Here is a 27895-nt window from a genome sequence, read left to right on the forward strand (position 1 = left end):
AGTCAAAGAATTGAGCGTTTTTTCCACCACTGTGTAAATAATGTCTTTATTTACACTTTTTTTTCAAACGCTAAACCAGAATGTACATTTGATAGTTACAATAACAGAGGACCAGAGGATGTAAACTTGTATTACAGCTCTCTCTAGCGGCTCGAGCTCGACATGTCGCATGGCATTTTGTTTGGCGCCGATGGAGGGAGTCACTCCTGAGATCTTTGGTCAGTCAGACGGCAGAACTTCCGGTCGGCATTTTGTTCTACGAGAGGAGAGCCTCTTGATGATCGCAACAATCGTCATATTTCTCATTTATTGTCGAAATTGGCTGCACGCATTGTTTATGTCGGCGCAGACCGACTGAAACTCCGAAGAACGAATGTTTCCCCATGAATGTAGGTTGAAACATTCACCCTTGTGTGACGGAAGAAGAACGAATCAGTCCGACCCGGATTATTGTTGATAGCTAGCAAGCTAGCTCAGCAGCTAGCTGGCAGCCAGTCGAGTTCCTTCTGGAGGAGCTGCGAGAGAGAAGAAAGGGGGAGCTAGAGATACGGACACGGACACAAACCAAGCTAAAACATTCCCCTCCCTTTGAACGCAACATCCGAAGGTAAATATTATCACCTATCTTTCTTTAGGAACTAAACTTTGTAAATGAGATTATTAAAAATAACATAAAAAAATCTTCTGCTGCAAGACCACCTACGGCGTCGTTAATCGTTGACCGGGAGGTAACGGAAGCTAGCGACCTAGCCAGCCAAGCTAGCTAGGTGTGTTTTTGCTCCACCGAGGCGCACGGCCTCAACTGGATGTCATCTGTCGAGCTCGAGGATTGGGCCGTTGCCACGGAATTAGAATCTGTGCCGTTGCATTTACAACCACACACACATACCCATCGCGTTTTGCCGAGCTCAAGGCAAATTGACTAACATCCATTAACCCCCGATTAGCGCTTCCTTGTACTATTTGAATTGCCGTCCCCTTATTTGAACGGAGAGCAGCGTTTGCAGCTAACCAACAACAGTTAGAGCTAGTTAGCCTAACTAGCTAGCTATTAAAACACGACTATTGTTGTTAGCGAATGATAGGTATGTAGCGTTTGTGATTATAACTGCTCTCTGTGGTGGTAGCATTAGCTGCGCGGTTAGCTCGAAACATTCAGGCAGTCAACTTCTTGTAACGTTGTTGGTTTGTTCGCAAGTAGCGGGCTGCAGCTGGTAATTCAGCGGAGTAAAATAAACATTTAGCTATTTACCAATGTCAGTTATACCTTAGTTAATTGTTTGTTTCCCATCAGTTTGTGTAATTTGAATGCTAACGTTGTGCGTTAGTTTGCTGGAGCCGTTGGCAGGGCTAATGTTAGTTTTGGTTGCTATCCTGTTTTGAAATGTTTTGACTGACGACTGACTGAGCACAGGCTACGTTTCCCTCACTGTACTCACTTTACTGTCAGAGTTTGATAGACACGTTTTTGGTGTGAGCAGCGTCTTGGATATTTTAGCTTTTTATCACATCAAATATAGTTTGTTTGCGTTCTGCAGTTTGCAGGATGCATACGGTGGCTGTTGGCTACTAGAGGATGCAGCCCCCCACTACTGCCGCCACCATCACAGTGCATCTGTTCCTTTGTGCTGCCTCCTGCCTGTCAGTCTCACAGCTGTCAGCCAAGCCCCTGCGTATAGAGGAAGAGCACATAGACGGAGCATGCTAACGTTACAGTTTGCTAATGTAATGTTTACAATATCCATCTGTTGATCCTCCGTAACAGTTCCATATCTGTTCCTCCTATTTACGATTTGAACTCGGTGATCGGTTTCCACTCAGGTCTGGTTGCAACATTGTGTTTACAGGTTTGCTTGGTATCAGTAGTTTGCAGAAGTTGCTAAACAAGTGTTGCATTTCCCTAGAAGTAATTAAAAAGTATTTCACATAGGGTCTACAGAGCTGCATACTGTTGCATTCTTGGTTTGAAGATTGTATAGCAGTAATGAGTTGGACAATGCAAATGTAAAATGCACATGAGATAGTAAATATTATTGTGCTCTATCTTTTTTGTTCAATGCTGTACAGAGCTTCTTATCTAATATGAGAAAATGCAGTTTTATGTCACAAAGTCTGATGCAGGGCCCTGTTCTCTTTCTACAGATATAAGGAGTAGGACTTTTTATCTGAAATGTCAGTGAGTCCACCCGAGACTGCACAGAATTCTTCGAAAAGGTTTGAATGAATGATAATATTATTGACTTTTCATTATTAGTAATAATTGATTAATTGAGGCAAGCTCTTATGTAAATAGCATGTTCAGAGGGATTTCATGCTAGTGCATGTACTGAATGTTTTTGATTTGATGTCGACAATATATTTTAACACACAGATTATAATTTTTGTGTCATGGACTGTAATGTAGTTAACGAGAGACGTGCACTGTCTTTCTTTTGGCTTGTTATAGTTATTAGGTTATCCATAAAGTGTGAGCTGTGTTAGATATTCTGAAAATTGCAGTTGGCCTTTCCCTCTGCTTTTCTTTGACCTCCTGTATAGTCTTGCTTGAGAGGTCAAGGACACCTAACAAGCAAAGGGATTTAAGACAAATTAAGTGCTACATAGGGCCTCATTTGTGCAGCTCTTTTATAATAAGCTGCGAGCAAAGAGCCCTATGCTTTTAAATTAATGAAAGGGAATAGACCTCTCTGGTAGTCTTAACATAAAGACTCATATTCAGTACAATGTAATGGCCCTGTAAAGATTGTAAAAATTTTAAAAAATCAAGTTGAGAAGAGAAAATAGAGGACTGCTGGTTCAAACACATGCTATAGTATCTACTGTGTTGCCAAGGCTCATTCAGTGAAGTACAATAAGGTGTTGTATTATTCAAATAATTTCAATTCTGTTACGTAAGTAAGAGTATGCGTACAAGTATCGCTATCGTTACTCATGTATGAGATGAGTAACAAGATGCCTTTTCCAACAAAGCCCAATTTATATTTTTTTCTAATAAGCAAAGCTTTTAAAACACTGTAATGTTAATATTGTTTGGTTGTGTACAATATATTTTCCCTGCAGAGAATGCATTACTTTCTGTTTTTGCGATTGCTACTGTATGTTGTGTATCTGCTATAAGGAAAATCTAAGTAATGTGATGCAGCATTTAAATGACTCAAAATAAGCATCAGTCAGTAAATGGAAATTGAAGGATGGCCTTCTCAAAAAGTATAGCATAAATCACAAACATTTCAAGGTTGCTGCTTGTGGTTTTTTACCAGTATAATAACACATTTATTGTAATGAATAACAATGTACTATATATAAGCGTCAAAAAGGAGAGAACCTGCTTAAATATGGAGGAAAGAACATGGCAGTTTATGTTGATTAACAAGATCAAATAAGACTTTTATTTGTGGCAAACAGATGATGCGGCAGGTACCCTTTTTGCCTCACAAAATATAAAACATAATATCAGCGTCAGGGCGGACAAGGCAGTATACACAGCATGTTTCTTCCTTCGCTGTGATTTTAATTCCACATGTCTGATTGTTTTAGATTGTTTCATCATCATTTTCACTTCTGTTCATTTTTGTCCTACCTCTGCCTCTTTCACCATCATTCTTCAATCAATGCTTTTTCTCCTCCACCAACTCGTTCCTTTCTTCTTGATCCCTCTCCTGTCCGTCACTCATGCTCTCTCCCCAACCTTTCTCTGTCCCAGGTGTCAGGAGATGTGAGGACGGGTGTCGTCCATCGACCCCCTGATCTACCTGTGTATCAACACACTCCCCCACCCCCACCTTCAGCATGAATGGGGATATGCCTCATGTTCCCATTACCACTCTTGCTGGGATCGCTAGCCTCACAGACTGTGAGTGACACACAGCCATGTTCCAACACACAGTCACAGTTTTTGTTCAAGCTCTGTTTCCAGTATGAAATGCCAAGCTGAAATATTCTGTGTGGACAGATGTAAATTAGCAATTGTGATTTCATGTTGTGGTTCCTGCTTTGTCTACCTTATTCTCTGTTCTTTTCTACTACCACATGTCTGCTGTTTCTCACTCTTGTCTTTGCCCTGCCTGTTCCTCTCTTCTTTTGTTTTGGAACCTCCCCATCTCTGTCCTCTCCATCATCTGTCTTCTCCTCTCAGTGTTGAACCAGCTGCCCCTCCCTTCCCCTCTCCCGGCCACCACCACTAAGAGCCTCCTTTACAATGGAAGGATCGCAGAGGAAGTTACCTGCCTACTGGGCTGTCGGGATGAGAATCTGGCCTCCCAGCTAGCCCATGGCCTCAACCAGGTGTCCACAGAGCACATGTGAGTGTGTAATAACAATTGTCTACATTTTTAAAAGTAACAAGTCAAGAGATTTTTGTTTTTTATTATTATTTGACATTCAACTTGAAAGGCGTTACTTTTGTTTCAGTGCACAGAAGTAGATAAATTCCTGTTTAGTGCATTAATAAAAGGGGTTTCAAGGCGTTAATGTATTTTGACTGAAATTGTTTATCATGTGTTTCAGAGAGCTGAAGGACAACCTGGGTAGCGATGAGCCAGAGGGAGACGCACCACTGCTGCTGCAGACCATGCTGGCCAGGAACCCTGGCATCTTCAGGGAGAAAAGTACGGAGATACCTATCTGCTAGTAATGATATGAAAGCATAGAATCATAAAGAGAAGTTTTGTGTTGCTATTAATAAACTAATATCCTGTATTGTTTAATTTCTGAACAGATGTTATGCAGCAGCCGATGGTACCGCCGTACAAAATCACCCAAAATTCCATGCATAGCCCTGCCCAGCCTGCTAACTTCCAGCCGACTGCAATTTCTCCCAATCCACAGAGGTGAGTACAGCTGCTGACTCTAATGTCTCATGACACTAAAAACCTCAATAATTTAATTACATCACTATATTGATATCTTTATCTAGTTTTATGGATGATTTTCTGTGTTTTATATGAAGTATTATAGATTAATTACACAACAATACAAATATTTTGTCGTTGAGTTATATTTGTTTTCCTATGGTTAAACATGCAGCTTCATTCTACATGCTTGCTAACTGTCTATCTGTGTGTTCTCTCCTCCGCCATGTGCAGCCGGTTTGTGTCGCCCCAGACTGGTTCGAGTAGTCGGTATATTCAACAGAACAGCCCAGTACCCAGTCCTTACACTCCACAGAGCCCTGCCCCGGGTTATATACAGCAGCAGTATCCCCACCAACAACCACCCAGCTATAATCAACACCAACAGATACAACAAGGTGAGAGAGAGAGAGTGTGTGTGCCTGTTGCATGTCTCAAATTCATGCATGAGAGGGCGGAAATGTTTTGACCTTTTTCAAACTTATCTTTATAAATCCAAGTTTTACTGTGTGATAAACGGCTGCAGTTGTTGCACACGTTTTTCTGTGACCCTTGGCAACAGCTTTGCAAAATGTGTTGTTTTTTTCTGCTACCATTGCACTAGACATAGTTAGGGGTCTTGAAGATCTACAGGCTATAACACTTTGGTTTTTAAGTCTCTGTCTTCGATTGAATTGCAAACTCTCTTCGTTTCCAAAAGTAAAAAATTGCATCCCAAAATACAAGTGCAGAAGATGTAACGGTATAGATTTGACAGTGATTTGCCTGTCTTGGATAATCAGCTGTTATTATTTGAGCTGAGCGTCAGGCTGAAAAAAAATGCAGCAGAGCAAGGCTGAGGCTGCTGTTGCTCGCGGGCATGCTGGTGTTGTATTGTTGGTTGAATGTAATTAGCAACTTTAGTTTTTGTGGACATCATGTTGTTGTCCTTGCAAAGTTGTTGTTGAAGTGAGCCATTGATTCATTGCCATAATGGTTGTTTTTAGACTGACAGCAGCTTTTGTGTCCCTTTTGATTCATATGTTTGAATGGGGATTTACTGAATGGGTTTTAATAATACGGATACTTCTTTTTGTAGAAGGCCCAATTCTGTTGTTCCATACTGAATAGCATTTAACAATAACATTGTGTAATATATGGTTAAATTTAATTGTTTGTTATTGAATACATAGCTTTAGTAGGCCAGTTTGACTTTGTGGCTTAGATGTTAATGTCATTGGCATTGCTGTATAAGTTTAAAAAAATAAGCTAACTTTTATGTATGATTGATTTAATCTTTCAAAAATTAAGTGTATTGTTGGTTTGTGGTTTTATTGTTTACATTTTTATTACAACAGTTTATTCACTGGGGAATCTTACAGTCTAAAATTGTTATTATTATTGTTATTAAGTGATGACAGCATATTTAACATGACTGATGTTTTTAAAGGATATTATGATATAATGGTTTAGTGTACATAGGCAGGTCTTTGGCTAGAAAATTCATGCCCTCCAAACATAAATAGATCGAACAATCAATTTTATATCAACTGTGACAATAGGGCTCCTACAATTAAATCTAATTGGCTGAACTGTTGATGCTTTGTATTTAGAGTGCCTCCTCAGCTGCATTAAATTATACACTCCAAGTTCTCTGCTAGAATATCTGAACAATAACTGGATGAACAGGTTTTATTTTTTCATGCAGTGATTTACCAGACATCTGCTTCCAAATCAAGTTAACAGCTAAAAGCCAAAATAAGTTTTCACTTTACAGACAAAATAAAACATGCAAATTCAGTCTAATTACATATTCTACGTCTTTCATAGTTTTGTTTGGGTTTATGAAACCTGGCTTTGAAGCCAAATTTAAGCAGTTGAAGCAAACATTTTTCCAATAATCCTTGTTTCAGTAAATGTGTATATTTTTTGTATAAGCAATTTTTCTATGCATCTTCAGTATAGGGAGACATTTTATTATTTTTGTCATGATCACCATTGTTATTATAACATCATCAGTGTGGGGGTATTTTAGTTTAATTAAAATATGTAAAAAAAAAATATACCTGAATCTCCTTTAAAAGCTTTTAAACAACAGCATATGTGGGTTAATATTAAAAAACCAGGGCTGTCTCTCTCTTTGTGTGTTTCTGTGCAAAGCATGTGTGTCGTCACTACTCACAACAGGTACACATGGGGTAGAGCGAGTTGAGACTGTAAACAAAATAATCAGTGTTAACTGGCATAGATCACACAGGCTGATAAGAAAAAACCCAGAAAAAGACTAAAATCTCTGGACAAATATTCTTCAGTGAACGTTAATATACCATGGCAGCCTGCCCAAGGAAAGTCTACGTGTTGGAAACACTGCTCATTAATGGATGATTAAACAAATGACCTCTTTCATAACTTCTTTCTTTTTTATCTCGCAGTTTCTGTGGCAAGTCCCATGGTTCCAGGCGGTATACGAAACATCCATGAGGGCAAAGTATCGGGGCAGATGGCAAACGCTGCCAACCACCACTCGGAAAGACACGGCACTGAGGACTACCTGAACATTGTACACCGACTGAGCAACGAGGTAGGATTGACACAGTTTAGAATGTATACCTTTTACCTTGTTCTGAAGGAACAGTCGTTGGGACTATTTTTTAAACGTGACAATTCTTTAGGTATGTTTTGGAAGATATGTATTATAGGGCAAAACAAACTCTGTGCAGCACGTGGAGGGCATGCATATGATGTCACTGCATGCAAACTTAATCTGCCAGTGAGAATTCAGATTTGGAAAAAACGTGCAGCTAAAATCATAAATATCTGTTTTGCAATAGAATTTGGTTAATGGTTGTACACACCACTGAAGGCTACAGAGAAAAAATAATCCTAGTTTCATCTCTTGTGTTGGTTATGTAATGGTAAGTAACCAGCTACAGAAAACCTGTTGAGCCACATACTGTATGCGTGTGGTTTCAGTTGGGTGCATTTTAGATTCATTATGGATTTTTTCCCTCCAGATTTATCCTCTGTGTGGACGTTCAACTGGTAATTTTCTAAATTGGCACTGGTTTTGAGGTTGAATCTCTCAATTTCCCCCCTTGAGGGAGGATGCCAAAGAGAAAGTGGAAGACATTAAGCAGCGGTAGAAACAACAAATATTGTGTTTCAGGCATCATTGTCAGAATACATTACTTTCTGTCTCCTGATAAGTTGAGTTACTATAATGGAGAGATACCCACACAGGAGTGGTTGCTCCCTTTTTTGGCGACAGTTTGACCAAAATTGGACATTTTGCAGCAAATGCTAGGTTGCGAGTCTAGTGAGCAGTTGCCTGGTATCTTACATCTGTGTTGTCTGTGCGTTGTCCAGGAGGGTGACTCCACCATGAGGAATCCTTCTTTCCCTCTGAGGTCTCCACAGTCTGGTTGCTCTCCAGCAGGGAGTGAAGGAACGCCCAAACGTAAGGACACTTAAAAGAAAAGAGGCACTACAGTGCATACACCCTGCATGACCTTTTTTTATTTCGCGAAAAGCTGCTTTCGTCTCTGTAATTTACATTATTTGAATTTTACAGCATCAGAAAAGTTTGAATAGCCTTAGCGGCTATTTAGCTGTAGAGACAGGACCAACAGTTGTCATCACGTCATCCTTCTTTTTACGTGGCCTCCGAGGATAACATTCTTCTCTCTTGCTTCCTCACAGCAGGTTCTCGTCCTCCGCTTATTCTGCAGTCGCCGCCTCCCTATGCGCCCTCACCAAGGGATGGAGGACCTGACCAGAAACAGCAGCTCCAGCAGAGGAAGAAAGCCCCAGCGGTGAAAGAGGAGAAAGATATGTACGATATTGTAAGCTCTCCAAACAAGGACTCGACAAAACTAACCCTCAAGTTGTCCAGGGTCAAGTCTAATGAGTCCGATACACCAGGTAAGTAAATATTCTAGATCAGCTTAATATTAACCAGATCCCATTACTATATTATGCTGTATACTTTATCCTGCAGTTTCAACCCTAATTAATTAAGTCAGTAAGAACCCTTGGAGTACTGGAAACTATCAGCCTTTTTAAATACAACCATGTTAAAGTATTTTCTCTATCTCAGGTGAGGGTGTGCCGGGAATGGACCAGAACTCTGACAACATGGAGGGAGAACTGGGCTTTCAGCAGGTGCCTGTTCTCCAGCAAAATCTGGGAGTACGGCTACAGCAGCAGATGCAAGCGGGTGGTGCCAGCGGTCTCCAGCCTCCCAGTTCCCCTTACGATGAGGCAGAGCTGGATGCCATCGCTGAAATCGAAAGGATAGAACGAGAGGCGGCTAGTGAGAAGTGCTCGAAGGAGGTTCAAGATAAAGGTGTGTAAGATATCACTAAATAGCAGTAAAGGGATAATTGTCTAGCGAATAGTTAAAACTTATCTTCTCATCTCTCTTCACAGATAAGCCTCTGAAGAAGAGAAAACAGGACTCTTTCCCGCTGGAGCCAGGTGCAGGAGGACCAGGTGGACCCACAGGTGCCCCGGGCAGTGGATCAACAGGAGGGGGCAATGCTGGCAAACTGACCCCACAAGAGGCCACCGCAGCTGGAAACGGTGCCAGCCGCCCTCCCCTCATGGTGAGCATCGACCTCCAGCAGGCGGGACGAGCTGATGGCCAGCTCGACCCCTGTCTGGCTGCCCCTATTCCTGCCCTTGAGGCCCAACGCTGGCCTGAAGAACCAGCTAGTGGGCCGGCTGCAGTGGAAGGTTCTGACACTGCTTTGCGGTTGAAACCAGATGGACGGCCGGAAGTCATTAAAAACAGGGTGGATAAACATGACAGGAGAGAGGGTCGGGATTCATCGAAGCACCGACATGACGAGAAGTCCTCAGACAGACGGGGAGACGCGCCGAAGTCATCGAACCGAGGGGACCACGGACGAGACAGGGACAGAGAATCTGATAGAGATAGGAGGCATCGGAGCGAGACTGGTAGTCGAGACCGACGCTCCCCCGACTCGCGCTGTCGAAGTGATCGAGATAGGTCTGGCTTCCGGTCTTCTTCCTCTGGAGACCCTGGTCGGAGCGGCAATAGGCAAGATGGTTCCAAACCGGCCTCGTCTGCTTCTGGTGCTAAACTTCCAGATTCTTTCCCTGCTCATCTCCTGGGAGGCCATAGTGGCGCACTGAAGAACTTCCAGATCCCTAAGGTGATCTGGGCCGACCCAAACCAAATATCTACCCACCTACCAATCATTCAACTGTCACTGCCTGCAATCTCACAAAATCAAATCACACCACTGCTCACTCTTGTTTTGTTTTTGTTTTCTGTTAGTAAGCCTTTTGTTTATTCCTGGGACTGGTCTTAAAACACATTAACCGACTCCTTACCATCTGTGAAAAGTAGAAGAAATTATTTTGTTTTAATATGTTTTTAGTCCTGTGTGTAAACAAAAGCAAGTAACTTAAAAGAAATGCTCCACTGCTGTTCCTTGGATGTTTCATGTGGGAAATGATCTACAGAAACTCTCACTATCAACATCGTGCAGCTAGAAAATATTGAATGAAAAAGCTTCTATTTGTTTTATCCTTGCAAACAATATCTATTGTCAATGCAGTGTTCAGAGACCCAACCCCCAGCCAAATGCAGTTCCATGCCCCTGCTGCAGAACTGTGCGGTGACGTATTACTTTGCCGTGCTAACAGCTAATGTTTGGTGGTCAGTTTTTGCACCCAAGCGAACAAGAATACACATCTAGCCATTTATAGTAGCAATCAAAGTTTATAGTTACTGACCCACACCTGACCCTAGTTGTCCTGGTAGGACTAAACATGCTGTGCAGCGTCTGAACAATGGAAAGTGTCTCCAACTGATCAGTTATGGGGCTACGGTCATAGGACGGGGGGAATCAAATGAAACTACAGTAGTCTTTATCATCTAGGACGAGGCAATGATTTGATGAAGTTGTAAAAGTATATGTCATCAACTGAAGTGTGTAGGAAATCTTGCTGTGGAAAAGCTAGTTGTCATGGACTAAGGAGGTATGACTTCCCCATGCTGGAATCCAGTGGATTAAATTACATCCTGATACATTTTATCCACAATGTAAGATTTCACTGTAACATTTACAAAGGCGCCAAAAATCCAAAACCATAAACTCCTGATTAGTGCTGAAACGACTACTTGATAAACATTGTCAGTGCACTGAATTGTCCTGATCATTGACATTTTCATGGCTTTTTAGTTATTCTTTTGTCTCGTTAGGAATGGTTGCAAGTATCTCACACTGTTGTAGCCTAAACAATTAACATGTTGCACATGTAGTTTTTTTTTTGTTTTGTTTTTTTGACAGTTTTCTGAACGATGTATGTATTGTGTCTTTGTCAGCAGTGTTCTACTCTGACAGACATTTTGGACTGCTAATATATTGTCACAGTTGGCATGTCGAAACAACCCCAACCGACTTTTGGGTGGAGTTGTTGCCTCGGCACTGTAGTGTTGACAGTAAATGTAAAGGTCACCACAGCTAAAATTTAAGCTATGGAGATATTTTTTTAAAAACAGTGGAGTATTCCTTTAAGTCTTTGTAATCATAACTATACTGGAAACTAACAATCAGAATCACTAATCTCATGTCAATCAGTTTGATCCATTGTTTACATTTGATTATCTAACTTGATTTTTCTTTTCTGTGAACCAAGCTCATTTTTTTTTTCTGTCCAAAACTTTAAAGTGTGGATTCTTTGAAGCCTTTTTGAAGACCTAAATCTTTAAAATCTCAGCGGGCTTTTCTGACTCCTTTTTATATATTCTTTTGTTTTCAGATCAAACGTGATACGGATGGCAGTGGTTCAACTGAAAGTCAAGTGTGGGGCCAGCCCAAGGTCAAGCTGGAGAGGCTGGGTTTGGTGCAGGACTTTGAGAAGAGGCCCAAGCCTGTAGTGCTTGTAAAAAAGCTCTCTGTCGACCAGATCCAGAGGATCATCCGGCACAGCAAGTCTGGAAAGAACAGGATCTCCTCAGGGAAGTCTGGCAAAAGTAAGAACAAATCAACTCTGAAACTGGAAGCACTTTTTTCCTTTCCCTTTTTCACTCATGCTGTACTGTCTCGTGCTGTGTTTTCAGCGCACTATAAAAAGGAAATTTACCTTTTAAAATAACCTGTAAATGCTACTGTTGGATTTGCAGGTGGTATGGACCCAGCAGTCCTGAAGGAGCTGCCCCCAGAGCTGCTGGCAGAGATCGAGTCGACCATGCCCCTGTGTGAGCGGGTAAAGATGAACAAGAGAAAACGAAGCACTGTAAACGAGAAGCCCAAATATGCCGAGGTCAGCTCGGATGACGAATATGACGCAAACGGAGAGTGTGAGTGAAATGATTTGATTCTTGTCGGCATAAAAATGTAGTGTTATTTGGTGTAACAGGTTTATTTTAGATTTCAGAGCTTAATTTATTAATGTCTCTTATCTACAGCTGCAAAGAAGAGGCAGCGACGAGACAAAGACCGGGCCTGGGACTTTGAAGAAAGAGAGCGCCGTGGTTCAGGGGAACATCGAAAAAGTGGGCAGCGGGACAGCAGACGGGGCTCAGGGAGCCGTTACCGAGACTCCTCAGAGGAAGACTCACCACCACCCAGCATGAGTGAAGGTCGGTATTCATGCTTGTTCTTTTGCATAAAATTTGGTCTTCACAGTTTAATGTAATTCCACTTGAGATTTTGGAGGTTATTGGTACTAATCGAAATAGAGGACTCAGGAAAAAGCTTAAAATACAAAACTGTGTTTGGTATGTGGCACGCATGAATGATGAACTTTCTCTCACTCAGTTGCCAGAAAAATGAAGATGAAGGAAAAGCAAAAGAAACGAAAAGCCTATGAGCCCAAGTTGACCCAAGAGGAGCTGATGGACTCGTCCACATTCAAGAGGTTCTTGGCGAGCATTGACAACATATTGGAGAATCTGGAGGACGTGGATTTTACTACCATGGGTAAATATCAGCGCTGACCAGCTGTCAAGCTGCCACTGTGGTTGGTTTTTATGGAAGCAGAAACTCTGCTTTATTGAATTGTGATTTAATGTCATCTTCTGTTGTGTGTTTTTCACAGCTGATGATGATGAGATACCTCAGGAACTGCTGCTTGGTAAACACCAGTTGAATGAGCTGGGCAGCGAGTCTGCCAAGATTAAGGCCATGGGAATCTCCAGCAGGGTAATGTATAGTATATTGGTGTTAAGTTGGACTGTTGTAATGCTGATTCAGATTCCCGTCTAAATAATGGTCTCTGTTGTTTTAGATCCCATCAGACAAGCTGGTGAAGCTGCTGAACATACTGGAAAAGAATATCCAGGATGGTTCCAAGCTCTCCACCCTAATGAACCATGTGAGCTCCCTTCCCTCCTCACTTTGTGTTAAAATGTTAATTCTGCATAAATCCATATAGAATCCATGTACAAATATCCAGATGTACTGTCACTGGCAGCATAATATGCACCGGTAAAATGCTGCAAAAGGTTTCTTAGCTTGAATGACTATATTCCTTCAGCCTTCAGGTAGAGTTTTATTTCTGTAAATGTAATTTGCACTCTTTTCCTCTCTAACCTCAGGACCACGACGCTGAAGATGAAGAGAAACTTTGGAGAGACCTGATAATGGAGAGAGTCACAAAGTCAGCAGACGCCTGTCTAACAGCTCTTAACATCATGACCTCAACGCACATGCCGAAGGCTGTCTACATAGAGGACGTCATAGAGCGGGTGCTACAATACACCAAGTTCCATCTTCAGAACACACTGTATCCACAGTACGACCCAGTATACAGAGTGGACCCACATGGAGGTGAGGATTAAAAATACTGCTTTATATAACGCTTGATTATTTGAATTTTGTAGGAGCATGGGCTTTGAGCTGTCAGAGTAAAACTAAATTGATGAGTTTTGGTTAATTGTGTGAGAATCTTTTAGAATCATGGTAATACTTACCGTAAGATCTGGAATATAAGACGCAGTCTGTTTTTTGGGGTATTCCAGAGGGAAAAATGTACAGCTATTTATTAATAAAAACATGTTAAATAGGATAAATAAATAATAAAAATAGTTTTGAAATAACTTGTATTATTTCAAAACTATTTTAGTTTATTGGCATTTAAAACACATTTTAAACCCACAAATTACAGCCTCCCATTTGTTTTCGCCATGTCAAGTTTGCAGTCCTGCTAGCTAGCGGTGCTGTAGCTAGCAGTAGCTGGCAGCCTACGGTAACGTTGATTGTTGTGAGGGAGGCGGATGCAACGGCGATCATGGCAGTGCATGTCCGTGATGAAGCGTTAGCAACAATCAAGTTAGTTTTCCTCGCTTAAAACACTCTTGTAAATAGCAGACGTTGTAGCGGTTAAACGGTTTAATGTGGTGACGTCACCGCTTTAATTACCGTATAACGACATCATCTGGGCAAAATACCGTAACACAATAACATACATCTGTATTTTATACTGGTATATTGGTCACACTGGTATATAGGACGCAGCCCAATTATTAGATGGAAAAAAATGAATTAAAAGTGCGTCTTATACACCAAATATTACGGTACTCTTACTTCATACCTCTGCTATGGGCTGAAGCATAGAGCTTTAGCTGCAATAAACTAAACTTCACAGCAGAAGAGAACATATATTTAGATAATGTCTAAAACTGTTATGATTTACAACCCTGCCACTAAAAAGGAGTCCCTGCCAAGTAATAAGTTAAATTAATTTCACTAACAAAAATGGAAAGTGTTTGTTAGCATGTTAAATTCTGGTTCATGATCAAAAATTCTTGAAGAGAAAGATTTAACGGGGCTGATCTTGTCCATCTAGGTGGCCTGTTGAGCTCCAAGGCAAAGCGTGCTAAATGCTCCACACATAAGCAGCGTGTGATTATCATGTTGTACAACAAAGTGTGCGACATTGTCAGCAACATCTCTGAGCTCCTTGAAATCCAGCTGCTGACAGACACCACCATCCTCCAGGTAAAATCCATACATGCTTTCAAACAATGCTAGGCTGCAGTTACCAGTGTATCAGACGAAGATTCAGGCCATTCTCTCCCTCAGGTTTCTTCTATGGGGATCACGCCGTTCTTTGTGGAGAATGTCAGTGAGCTGCAGCTGTGCGCCATTAAACTAGTAACAGCAGTAAGTCTTTGTTTTTTCTCGCAAAAAATCTACTTCAACTCAGTGTTTATGTAAAGTTGCTGCATCTTTTTGGGTCACTCCGTCCTTGCATGTCTTTTAGCTGTTCTACAAAACTGTCATGGTAGAGACTAACAGCCTTTTACTTCCTACCTCCAGGTGTTCTCACGTTATGAGAAGCATCGGCAGCTGATCCTGGAGGAGATCTTTACATCTTTAGCCAGACTGCCCACCAGCAAACGCTCCCTCAGGAATTTCCGGTAATTTGTTTTTAAATGAATTCCAACTGATCTATAGCCATTAAGTGTTGCAGGGATAAACCATCAAATAAGAAGCTTGATTGAGGCAGAGTGAAAGGTTGCCCGATGTATAAATGTGTTCCTTAACCCTGTATCCTCCTGATCTCTTGTGTCTTTAGGTTGAACAGCTCAGACAAGGACGGAGAGCCGATGTACATCCAGATGGTTACAGCTCTGGTGCTGCAGCTGATCCAGTGTGTGGTCCACCTCCCCAATGACAAGGACATTTTTGAAGAGTGTGACAAGGTAGGAGAGAATCCGACACACAAAACGACCATATGTGTAAGCAAAATGACAATTTATACTAACACATAGACGTTTAATTTGCTGACAAGTTTTCTTTTCTTCCTTTTTGTAGGTGGATCAAGATGTTCTAATAACCAACTCTTATGAGACGGCAATGAGAACAGCACAAAACTTCCTCTCAGTCTTCCTCAAAAAGTAATTACCATTCCTTTTTGAAATGCTTTCAAATATGCTATGTGCGTTACAAAGTTGTATCCTACTAAAGCTGTTCTGTCACTTCAGTGCATGATGATTTACATGCATATCACGCAGACTAATGCCACGGAAAAATGTAGAGGCATTGGTGGCCCTTGGCACCTTATTATGGTCCCTTTTAGGGCTGCTCGATTATGGCAAAAAAGGTAATTACCATTATTACGGTCAATAATTGAGATCACTGAAAACGATTAGTCATTGACTTTGAAACAACAACCATTTATTTTACTTTTTTCTTTAAAAGAAAGGTCTTTCACAGTGTATTCTCTTGAACTTATTATCTTAACATTATTCAACTGAAAATGAATAAATGAATTATAACGGAGCCCCTCTGGTGTGACATTGAGTGCACGTGGATGTCGGCGCATCTGCTCCTCACTGGAATGTAGCCTCACTGCTCTGTCAATTATAAACTAAGAACTGGTCATAGGCCACGTCTGTGGGAACTTGCGGTGTGAAGTTTGTTGTCTGTTGGAAGTGTAAAATGTTGTGAAAACGGTATGAGCTGCTGTTCATATGAATACACTGAGTATGGATTGCAGCCACTAATAGCACCATGAATTGCGCATGAATTGCTTCGCTTTCTGCTCTGCACTGTCTCAAGGTCCGATTCCCAAATCATATTGTATTAATGATAATCAAGCACAAACACGTCCATAAAGTCTTTCTTCTCCGTGCAATGTGCTCTTGTTTTGTGTCTGATTGCACCTCCACCCTCGGCTGCACAGAGCTTCGCTCTCATCCTGACGGACTTCAATTCTGTCACATAGCCGACAGATGATGAGCTGGATGGGGAGGGGGCTTGTCCCACCAGTTTATTGTGAAGTTGAGGCTTGATAGATGTGATACATGTTTAACCGTTTATAACGAAGCTTCCTCCCTGGAGTAAGCGAGCAAGAGCAGCTCATCAAGATAACAAACACTCTCATCCCTGTCGTGCGTAACAAGCCAGACCGTCTTGTGGTGAAAGTGTAGCCGTATGTGCCGGGTTAAGCCTCGGACAGCCATGTACTGATCTAACCCCTTAACGCCTAATGTCAAAGTAATATTTATAGACGGTATTAATGAAAGAAAAAATAGTTGTAGAATTGTTGCGGATGTTTGTTGTTGTCAGTACGTGGCTGTCATAGGCGACTCTGTGATTAAACTTCAGGTGATTAAACAAATTGGTCATGTTACTTTGTGGTGCAGACACCACCGTGCAACAAATCTTGCACAGTATTTGTTGCTGCTCCTCGTCCGACTCTTTGAAACCGAAGTGTTTTCAAACAACGGAATTACTTATCAAAGTCTCTCTCTCCGTCATCTTGGCTCCGACTGAACTACATGCCACGACAGCCTGCGAGCCTGGCGAGTGAGTGTGGGCGGGGAAAATGTCACTGCTGAGGGAAAGGGGTGCACTGGATTAATATCACAGGACAAAACGAGAGCGTCATTGCGAAACGGAGTATATATAACACCTTTTTTTTTTTTTTTTTAAATAATTGTTGGAAGCCCAAATCGTAATTGAGATTAAAATTTGATTACAATTAAGCATTAATCAAGCAGCCCTAGTCCCTTTGTTACTGTTATCACTCCCTTGCCTTCATTCCCTTTCTCCCTCTCTCCCCTCCCTCAGGTGTGGCAGCAAGCAGGGAGAAGAAGATTACCGGCCGCTGTTTGAGAACTTTGTCCAGGATCTGCTCTCGACAGTAAACAAACCAGAGTGGCCGGCTGCAGAGCTGCTGCTCAGTCTGCTTGGTCGACTACTGGTTAGTATGACAGAGCTCTTCATTATAACTGCAGATACAACAATTTGTGCTCAAGTGTTTCAGAGAAAAGAAGGTCCCGATTTATTGCAGAGGACAGCTTTACCATCCTTAGACAGAAGATTATTTTCACACAGAGACGAGGATTTCGGAGGGTTACACTCATAATTTGTACTTATTCTTTGCATTTTAAGCATTAAAGTACATTTCCTTAAGACTTGTCTATAATGCTAGTTTTGGGCTTTGGATTTATTCTTGATTAACTAATACAGGGATAGAATATGGGGTATCGTGATAACTATGTCACATCAGTGCATTTCTTGCTCACATCTTCCCTTACGTTCTTTCTTTCCTTTTCTGTCCCCATCAGGTTCACCAGTTCAGTAACAAGCAGACAGAGATGGCTCTGAGAGTAGCATCTCTAGACTACCTGGGCACAGTGGCTGCTCGTCTGAGGAAGGACGCAGTCACCAGCAAGATGGACCAGAGATCGATTGATCGAATCCTACAAGAGGTAGAGAAGAAACTCCATAGTTAATGACCTTTATTTCCCTCGAACTCATAAGGCTATGTTTACTGTGACAAATACAAGTCGGATGGCAGAAAGTGTGTCATGCAATTTACTTGTGTTTGACTTTTGTGACCTTTCTTTCTGATTAAATAGGCTCCAGGGAGCGATGAGACCCAGCAGCTACAGAAGGCTCTACTGGACTACTTGGAAGAGAACGCTGAGACAGACGCCTCACTGGTGGTGAGTTTACATGAGGCTGACTTCAAACACTGTTGGAGTTTTAAACGTCTGAAATGTATGTTCATGGTAAAGTAAACTTTTAGTTTATTACTTTTAAATGGGTCATTTAGCCACATATAGAAGCCCATTCCTATAGTTTAATCCATAAATCATGCTGTGATCTGCTCTACCTACTAAACAATCCTCGTCACCTTTTTACTTTAGTAATACTGCAAGGCAATATTATGTGTGCATTTAATTTAGCCAGTCTTTGATTTAAGCTGAACCTGACAGTGAGTCTTTTTTGTTCTCTAGTTTGCTAGAAAGTTCTACATCGCCCAGTGGTTTCGGGACGCCACCACAGAGGCCGAGAAGTCCATGCGGACCCAGAATTCAAAGGACGACGACTCATCGGACGGACCACAACATGCCAAGGAGATGGAGACCACGGGTGAAATTATGCAGCGTGCTGAGAGGCGCAAGAAGTTCCTTCGCAACATCATCAAGACCACGCCGTCTCATTTCGCCACACTGAAGTAAGGATGTGTGACTGTCTCAGCAACGTACTCATTACTAACTCATTTGATTATTCTCACCTTTCATGATCGGACTGTCGTGTCTGTGTCTTCTTTGTGGCAACAGACTGTTAAAGTCTCAAGTTGTTTGACTGTGTAGCTGTATATAATTCTTCCTCTTTCTCGTCTCTCCAGAATGAACTCTGACACTGTGGACTATGAAGACTCCTGTCTGATTGTGCGTTATTTGGCCTCTATGAGGCCGTTCGCCCAGAGCTTTGATATTTATTTAACACAGGTAAGATTAGAATATTATTGTCTTTTTAATTTGTCAAAACAGCTCAATAATATAATCTGTAGATCTTTCATACCATGTTGTTCATGTGATATTCTCTGATAAACTGTTGAACTGAAGAAAAGATGAGTTCAACGTGTGTGTGTATCTTTTTTTTTAATAGATCTTGCGAGTCCTTGGGGAAAGTGCCATCGCTGTCAGGACAAAAGCCATGAAATGTCTGTCTGAGGTTGTGGCTGTTGACCCCAGCATACTGGCAAGGGTATGTGACGATCTGCATAGACATTTTTTTTTTATCCAGTGATATTTTTTGTGTACGCTGGTTATCATTGAGTCTTTTTCTCCCTGTGTTTGTACTGATACGTTCTTCTCCTCTTCTGCAGTCTGACATGCAGCGTGGCGTCCATGGTCGTTTGATGGACAACTCCACGAGTGTGAGAGAGGCAGCTGTGGAGCTGCTGGGCAAATTTGTGCTCAGCAGACCCCAACTCACTGAGCAGTACTACGACATGCTCATAGAGAGGATACTGGTAAGTTTTACATAAGCCATGATGTAGGCAATTACTGTGTTGTGAGAGGTAACCATCACCCGATGCGTGCATAGACTATTGACTAAAAAGAGGAACCTCATTTGCAATTATGTCATGGTATGACTTATGGTCTGTTCATTTTTCAACTTAGACATTGTCACCTGTGGAGAAACAACTTTCCTCCCTATCAATCACAATATGTTTTGCACTGTTACCAAACGTTTTCTGTAAACTGTTTCCATTCAAAAGGAGTGTGTAAATGCAGCTGCTGTTGCATGCACCTGTTTAACACATATGCAAATGTAATGAACAGAGCCGCTTCTTCTGCTGGGATGTTACTGCCATTTATGTCAGGTCTACATGGAAAAGCACCGCAGGCACTGAGTCATTTTGGGGTATTTCAAGTTTGCTTGTTTATGCTTGAAATAATTAAATAAGGAGCCAGTTCAATAGCAGCACACAGATCATTGTGACGGCTGTGAATATAAAAATTAACAATATTGTAGGCAGTCCAACACACATGCTTTGTACTCAACAACTGAGCAATGAAGGCATTGTAATTGTTGTGCCCGTTGTCATGGAAATGTTCAGGAGGGTTCATGAGGAGTTCACTCTTCATTACTGTGTCATGCTGCCACCTATTGTTGGAACACGTTTACTGCACCCCATGCAGATGCTTTTTGATGTAATGCTTCCAGAAGTTTTTTTTTTTTTAACCTTTCATGAATTGCTTTGGTTCACAGGACACTGGTATCAGCGTAAGAAAACGGGTGATCAAGATCCTCAGAGACATCTGTCTGGAGCAGCCGACCTTCAGTAAGATTACTGAGATGTGTGTGAGGATGATCCGCAGGGTCAATGATGAAGAAGGCATCAAGGTATGGATCAATACCACATTTTTCTCTGCACGGTTTTAGTTTTCTTTTATCATTATTATTCTACCTTTTTTTTTTTTTTTTTTTTTTTTTTTTTTATAAATCTCTTCCCTAAAATATGTGCATGAATTTGACAAATGTGTACAAAGTTAAGATTGAAACTATTGACAAGTGAAATTGCTCTTAATAGAAATTGGTGAATGAGACATTCCAGAAGTTGTGGTTTACTCCAACTCCCGCCCACGACAAAGAGACCATGACAAGAAAGATCCTCAACATCACTGATGTGGTAGGTTTCACAAACTTATCAGTTAGTTTTATCTGTTAAAAAATAAATGAATAAAACTAAAATTCTAAATCTGTCATCAATATTCACCCTGTGTCATTTTTGTCTCATGAAGTTTGGCCAGTGTTTTTAATCCTCATGTCTGTCTGCATCCTTCAGGTTGCAGCGTGTCGAGACACTGGCTATGACTGGTTTGAGCAGCTTCTTCAAAATGTAAGTGTTTGATTTTGCATCCCGGCTTCACCTGATGCAGATTAAATCAGTGTTTAAAACCTTTTTAAAACAAAACATCTTTCTGCAGCTTCTTAAGTCTGAAGAGGATGCATCGTATAAGCCAGCCAAAAAGGCCTGTGTTCAGCTGGTTGACAATCTGGTAGAGCACATCCTCAAGTACGAGGAGTCTCTTGCAGGTATGCAAGCTTGTCATTTAAGTTAAAATGTGTTTTAATGCAGCAGTTAATTTTCTTTTAAACCGCTGTGTATGCTATTACTTGAGTTAATCAGTCCTGCGTAGTGATGGAATAAGACATATAAAGGTCTGTTTTTGCTTTAACTTTTATTTTGTCTCTCCTCTGTAGAGAACAAGGGTGTGAACTCAACACGGCTGGTGGCGTGTATCACCACCTTGTACTTGTTCAGCAAGATCAGGGCCCAGCTCATGGTCAAACATGCCATGACCATGCAACCCTACCTGACCACAAAGTGTAACGTAAGTTGTGTTTACTAAATCTATTTAGTTATTGCACAATGAATGATCCTTTGCATCGGCATTCTACTGAGCAGTGAAAACACAGTGCTCATTTTTGTAACTAATTTCAGGACTTCCCTAGTAAAAATAGTTCTATATTTGTTCTCCTGCAGACTGCCAATGACTTCATGGTCATCTGTAATGTGGCGAAGATCTTGGAGCTGGTGGTACCTCTGATGGAGCACCCCAGTGAAACCTTCCTCGCCACAATCGAGGAAGACCTCATGAAGCTCATCATCAAATACGGCATGACGGTACGCGGCAGTGACCTTTTAGAAATGTGTTTAAGATGTACTAATGTAGAACCAGATTTGCTCTGTTAAAGAAATTCATGTTGCTTTAGAAATAACATTATGGCTTTCCTTGCTGTCTCTAGGTGGTCCAGCACTGTGTGAGCTGTCTTGGAGCTGTTGTGAACAAAGTCACACACAACTACAAGTTTGTCTGGGCTTGCTTCAACAGATTCTATGGTGAGATAAACTTAGAAACTTTGACCTTGTATGCTCTATTTCTGCAGGAAAATATCAACGTTAAGCTTTCAACTTTTTTACTTTACCACCTTCCCAGTGAGGAAATATTACTTGTGTTTCAAACTTTCCAGACACATCCACAAAGGCAGTTTATCCCCATGTCCTTGTAAAAGAGGGGCTGTGTAGTTACCAGCATGAGAGGAAAAACATAACTGCAAAGGACAGGGAAAATGGGACACACCAATAATCTTGACCTACTTAGGAATCACTTTAAGTTCTTTTTGTTTTTAGGTGCACTTAACAAGCTGAAGATTCAGCATCACGAGGATCCTAACAGCACGACATTGGTAGCAAACAAGCCTTTCCTGCTGCGCTCGCTCTTCACTGTGGGTGCTCTGGCCCGACACTTTGACTTTGATCTGGAGGAGTTCAAGGGCACCAACAAGGTGGGAAATGCAAGTGATTTTTATTTTTATATGAACTATAACTATTAGCTTAACTACTGCTATATGTAAAGGTTAAATGTGCACCTACTCACAACCTTGTGTCTGTGTGTGTTTATTACAGGTTGTTATCAAGGAGAAAGTTCTCGAGCTTCTGCTCTACTTCACCAAACATGAGGACGAGGAGGTCAAGACCAAAGCCATCATCGGTTTAGGCAAGAACACCATTTTAATCATTATTGGGTTTAATTCATGTAAAAGGTCACCATTATATTTGTGCAAATCACTGAATGTCTGATGGTTTGTCGCTGAGTGATTGACCTTTAGAGTCAGGACAGCTTTGATAAGGACAGAGATGTGCTCAACACAATACCAAACACAATGTTTAGCCCCAGCATCTGGGGATGATGTAGACAGAGACGGTGTAGTTCACTTTTTCTTACATGTCTTTGCTGTTTGTTATGTAGGCTTCCTCGTGATCATGCATCCCAGCCAGATGTTTGTGCCTGAGGTGAAGTCCTTGTACAACGGCATCCTGGCTGACAGCGCCTCCTCCATCAACCTCAAAATCCAGATCCTCAAAAACCTCCAGACGTACCTTCAGGAGGAGGACACGCGGATGCAGGAAGCAGACAGAGAATGTAAGTGAGGCTTTGTTGTAGTAAAACAGCTTTTTGATTCAGCACTCCAGTGTCACATCCTCTGATCATATACGAAATCTGTTGATGACATTATCAACAATGGCCTGTTAAAGTTCTTGCCTCAATTATGCATAATTATTTTGTGTCATTGCAGGGAAAAAACTGTCCAAACAGGAGGATCTGAAGGAGATGGGTGACATCTCTTCAGGGATGAGCAGCTCCATTATGCAGCTTTATCTGAAACAGGTGTTGGAGGCGTTCTTCCACACGCAGTCCAGTGTACGGCACTTTGCTCTCAACGTCATAGCTCTCACACTCAACCAGGGTCTCATCCATCCTGTACAGGTAAGATACAAGAGCCAGAACCTCAAACCAACTCACTTCCAGTTACTGAGAGATAATAGAGTCACATTTAAACATCTCTCCTTGTCCTTGAAAACCTGCATTTACTTCTATGTAACCGTATGTATTTTGATAAATGGAGCTGTAAGCATATGCATGTGAATGTTACATCCCTTTTGTCTCGTCTGTGTAGTGTGTACCCTACCTCATTGCAATGGGAACAGACCCCGAGGCAAGCATGAGGAACAAAGCTGACCAGCAGCTGGTTGAGATCGACAAGAAGTACACAGGATTCATCCATGTGAGTTGGTGTTTAATAACCAATTACTCTTTTTTTCAGAATGTAGAGGGAACCTTGTTTGCCAGAAAAAGACTCAACATGAATTTTAACACGTTCTGAAGGCAGCAGCTGTCCCAGCAGTTGTCTGAAATGCTACGTTTGTAACACTCCTCTACCAACATATTCTTTCACAGATGAAGGCCGTCGCTGGGATGAAGATGTCATACAATTTGCAGCAGGCCATCGAGTCGTCTCGTAAGACCATCATCAGAGGATTCAGACAGGACGAGACGCACTCGGCACTCTGCTCCCACCTCTTCACTATGATCAGGGGGAACCGGCAGCATCGGAGGGCTTTCCTCATCTCGCTGCTGAACCTCTTCGATGACAGTTCTGTGAGTAAACCTGTGCTCATCTTCACACTGTCACTTGGCACTGCTCGGTGTCGAGTGGGGTTGCCTCATTAACTTAATGCCAAGTGGAAACCAACTCATGCTTGCCAGCAGTGTGTCTTGGCAAGAATTGTGAGTGTTTTATTCGACTCTTAGGGACACAGACAACACCACTGATCTGAAATGAACACCTTTTATCAAGAGACTAGAAACACTGTGCAGATGAAATATATGTTAGATTCCATTATCTTACTGCCTTGCATATGTAACAATTTTTACCATGTATGAATAGTGAATAAGGGAACACTGCAATATGCATTTGTTTCAGGCATTGACCCCTAATCCCCTCTTTTCCTGCTTTCTTTCTGCAGAAGTCAGAAGTAAACATGCTGCTGTTTATAGCAGATAACCTCGCCTGCTTCCCGTACCAGAGCCAGGAGGAGCCTCTCTTCATCATGCACCACATCGACATCACCCTGTCTGTTTCTGGCAGCAACTTGTTGCAAACCTTCAAAGAGGTAGGATAGCTATTTCAAAGTAGCTTGCAGATAAAATTCTTTTTTGGGGTGTATGTCAGATTTTTAGGAATTTTCTTTTCGATGTCTCTCATCAAGCTGCTGCTAAAGGAGCCGAGGCGCAAGGAGAAGAAGGTAAAGAAGGAATGGAAACACACGTCAGATGGGGAGGATGAAGAGGAAAAGATGAACTGCGATTCGCCAAGGAGTGACGAAGAAAACGGCAACAGCAATGATGATGATGAGGATGTGGTACGGCGGCCTAAGAAATCCAGAAAACCTGTCGCAGACAGCTCGGAGTCGGAGTCAGATCTGGATGATTTGGATTTGGAGGATGTAGAAAAAGTAATGAGGCTTCTCCCAGACAATCCCTCGGGTCTCTTGGACTTTGCTAATGCTGTTCAGGGCATCCTGTTGCTTCTGGTGCTCAAACAACATCTGAAGAACCAATACGGATTCTCTGACAGGTAAAATCTACATTACCTTTATTTCTGGACACTATCTAAAATGGGTATGTACCTGTTGTGAGCAGGGTCCCCACACAGGTCCTTTAGAGAAACAGAGAGCGAGAGATAGAAAGAGAGAGAGAGAGGGAGAGTGATCTGCTGGCACGTCCCTCCTGTAAATGCATTGATTTATGTGCCGGGTCTTATGTTTAATGTAGACCTACTTATGCTACTATTTTAAAAGATTTTTAGTCCATCTGGTTGGTGCAGATGTGTTTTGATACGCTGTCATTAACAACAAGGCTTGTACACAGGCCACTCCCCTGTTGTGAGAACAGCATCACAAACCAGAAGAATTGTTATTTAGACGACTGTGTAAAACAGAGGTGTGTGTGGGGGGAAAACAGCTGAAGGGAAGCAGTGGTTAACGATAATCACCTATCAGCATCCCAATCTAAGAGAATATATCTCAGTTTCGTGGTTTGCATTAGTTTGAGAAATTCAGACCTGGTGGGGATTTCCATGACCTTTCTAACTCTTAACCTATTTTGTCCCTCAACAGCAAAATTCAGAAGTACTCTCCAACAGAGTCAGCCAAGGTGTACGATAAGGCAGTGAACAGAAAAAACAATGTTCACTTCCACCCACGACAAACCATCGACTTCATCGCCATCAACATGGCTCACGCCTCACTGACGAATGACGTCAAGAAGAGGATAGTCAGACAGTACCTAGATGTAAGTAATGATGCTTGATCACACTTTGATTCAAAGCCAGTGTTGTATTCACATCACAGACTGCAACTTAATCTTTCATTGGTGTTTGGGTTGTATTTTTTTCTGTCAAGTCTTTATAGAAAGTTATCAATACACAGCTAAATGTCCAAACTGTTGGGAGAGTATCCCGATCAAAGCCCAGCATTCATGTTGAAGGATGATTTGACCTATCAGGAGGCCCAACTGTGCTGTTAGAAAATATACCGAGCCCTATGACTGCCGACATCATTCTCTAACCCGGAGCTAACTTACCTTTAGCCTGCCTTTAACCACTACGCTCACCCAAGCACTTGACAGTGTGACCCAGTCTTTTATTTATATTGTATCTGCTCAAGTTAAACTGCCTTGTATCATCCAACTTGATAGGCAGCTTCACATGAATGCTAAGGCCTGCTCAGAAGTCTAGCTGTAATTCCTAATTATCTAGTCTGACAAATAGTCTCTGTTAATCCCAGTAAACTTTTTCACTCTATTTTCTGACCAAGTACACCTTTTTTATAGCATTCTGAATCCTGCCGCAAGCATAGCAAAGAGCATTTACTCTGCAGCATGACCTATTTACTGAGAGAGTTTAACTCAATAGCCGTTAATTACAACCCTCTGTTATGAGAAACGTTTCCTCAGTCATGCCCCATGACCTTTCATAATATATGAAGAAACATGGTATAAAGGAATGAATCAAATTCGTGTGATTGTCAAAGTTCACACACCTGTACGGGGTCATCAAGTGGCATCTTCCCAATAGCTGGTGTTAAAAACTCGTCTTTTTACTCCACACAGTTCAAGGTTCTGATGGAACATCTGGACCCAGACGAGGAGGATGAAGAGGGAGAAGCGTCTGCCAGTGCTAACATCAGAAACAAAGCCATAAATGCCCTACTGGGAGGCCCAGGCCCCATGTCGGGACCCAGTCCACGGAATCAGGCAGGACCAGAGACGGATGACGATGATAGTGAAGGCGACGAAAGGATTCCAGGGGTGAGACAGATAGATACACACAACAATATTCATAAAAGACAACTGAATGATTGTGAGGGGAAAATACTTAAACCTTTGCTCTTCTGTCTTTATTGCAGTCCTCTCGAAAGTCAAGGCGAGCAGGTGACTCCTCGGACCCCGGCCGCATGAGTGAGACGGTGGATGCTATGGATGTGATCGCCCTCTGCTGCCCCAAATACAAAGACCGGCCGCAAATCGCTCGAGTCATGCAGAGGACCTCCAACGGCTACAGCATCCACTGGATGGCCGGCTCCTACTCGGGGCCCTGGGCAGAGGCCAAGAAACGCGATGGCCGCAAACTGGTGCCTTGGGTGGACACTATTAAGGAGTCGGACATCATTTACAAGAAGATTGCCTTGACCAGCAACCACAAACTGAGCAACAAAGTAGTACAGACTTTACGCTCACTGTATGCAGCACGGGAAGGAGGAGCTAGCTAATGGCTCCTGTGTGGTGTTTTTTTTTTCTTTTCTTTTCATTTATTTTTTTTTTGGTCCCCCTGTTCCATTTCTACTTTATCAAATCCTTCTCTTCCTTGCTCCTACTCCTCCTCCTCAACCTGCCACCTCCAACGACACAGCCAAACTTCACTGGATTCCTACCCTCCTCCTCTCCTTCCTCAATTTTGTAAGAAAACACAAGAGAGCAAGAATATTTGACACTACATACTTTTACATGAGTTATTCTTGCAAAAATGAAAATGACACAAAACATAAGACTTATATTATAGAGGGACTGCTCATGTTTTGTTTGTGTACAAGTGCAGAGGATAGAATCCAGAAGGCATTAAAGGAATAATTCACCCAAATTATCCCTTAAAAAGGCTATCAGAAAAGAGACCTGGAGGGAAATGTTTTGTCAACATTGTTGTGGGAGCTCCTTCGCTGTTGTGCAGCAGATTCTAGTCGCTCATTTCTACTCCCACTGTATAATAGTTTAACACGACGAAAAACTAAAATGTTTATATCTCTGAAGACAAAAAAGCTGTAAAAAAAGAATAAAACCTTAAGTGAATGTTGGAAATTAGTCTTTTTGATGTTCTTATTAAAGTGTTTTTGGAGTTTATTATACTACTAGCACCCTGATGGTTTTTCCTTTT

At 41.8% G+C, this 27895-nt stretch overlaps 1 protein-coding gene across 3 annotated transcripts; it reads left to right on the forward strand.

The window, feature by feature from the left end:
* The first annotated feature begins 275 nt into the window (after window positions 1–275).
* On the forward strand, window positions 276–27875 carry nipbla (NIPBL cohesin loading factor a). 3 transcript variants are annotated; one of them, XM_069682363.1, is made up of 49 exons: window positions 276–607; window positions 2143–2214; window positions 3704–3853; window positions 4136–4301; window positions 4507–4607; window positions 4718–4829; window positions 5085–5248; window positions 7262–7410; window positions 8196–8286; window positions 8529–8750; window positions 8926–9174; window positions 9258–10006; window positions 11622–11835; window positions 11986–12162; window positions 12271–12444; window positions 12623–12784; window positions 12903–13006; window positions 13092–13178; window positions 13402–13633; window positions 14652–14803; window positions 14888–14968; window positions 15125–15225; window positions 15384–15510; window positions 15623–15705; window positions 17384–17516; window positions 17884–18027; window positions 18178–18264; window positions 18559–18779; window positions 18954–19056; window positions 19217–19315; window positions 19437–19583; window positions 20327–20461; window positions 20649–20747; window positions 20904–20957; window positions 21046–21154; window positions 21323–21453; window positions 21606–21746; window positions 21869–21962; window positions 22254–22417; window positions 22530–22620; window positions 22873–23046; window positions 23201–23391; window positions 23582–23689; window positions 23863–24063; window positions 24432–24578; window positions 24675–25042; window positions 25584–25758; window positions 26578–26775; window positions 26874–27875. In XM_069682363.1, exons 3-49 carry the CDS (start codon window positions 3790–3792, stop codon window positions 27234–27236), a joined length of 7638 nt encoding a protein of 2545 aa, XP_069538464.1. In that variant the 5' UTR covers window positions 276–607; window positions 2143–2214; window positions 3704–3789; the 3' UTR covers window positions 27237–27875. The 3 variants fall into 3 exon arrangements, with proteins under 3 accessions (XP_069538464.1, XP_069538465.1, XP_069538466.1); XM_069682364.1 differs by having other exon boundaries at window positions 22254–22408; XM_069682365.1 differs by having other exon boundaries at window positions 9258–9433.
* Window positions 27876–27895: the final 20 nt, after the last annotated feature.

This window comes from Semicossyphus pulcher, unplaced genomic scaffold (assembly GCF_022749685.1).
Source record: "Semicossyphus pulcher isolate SPU_LCO1_2020_fin unplaced genomic scaffold, fSemPul1.0.p SCAF_6, whole genome shotgun sequence".
Taxonomy (NCBI): Eukaryota; Metazoa; Chordata; class Actinopteri; order Labriformes; family Labridae; genus Semicossyphus; species Semicossyphus pulcher.

Coding starts and splice junctions, on each gene's coding strand:
- nipbla (XM_069682363.1), top strand. CDS start 3,790: ATGAATGGGGATATGCCTCATGTTCCCATTACCACTCTTGCTGGGATC. Junction 13,179..13,401: donor TCTCCACCCTAATGAACCAT/GTGAGCTCCCTT, acceptor CTCTAACCTCAG/GACCACGACGCTGAAGATGA. Junction 23,047..23,200: donor GCAGGAAGCAGACAGAGAAT/GTAAGTGAGGCT, acceptor GTGTCATTGCAG/GGAAAAAACTGTCCAAACAG.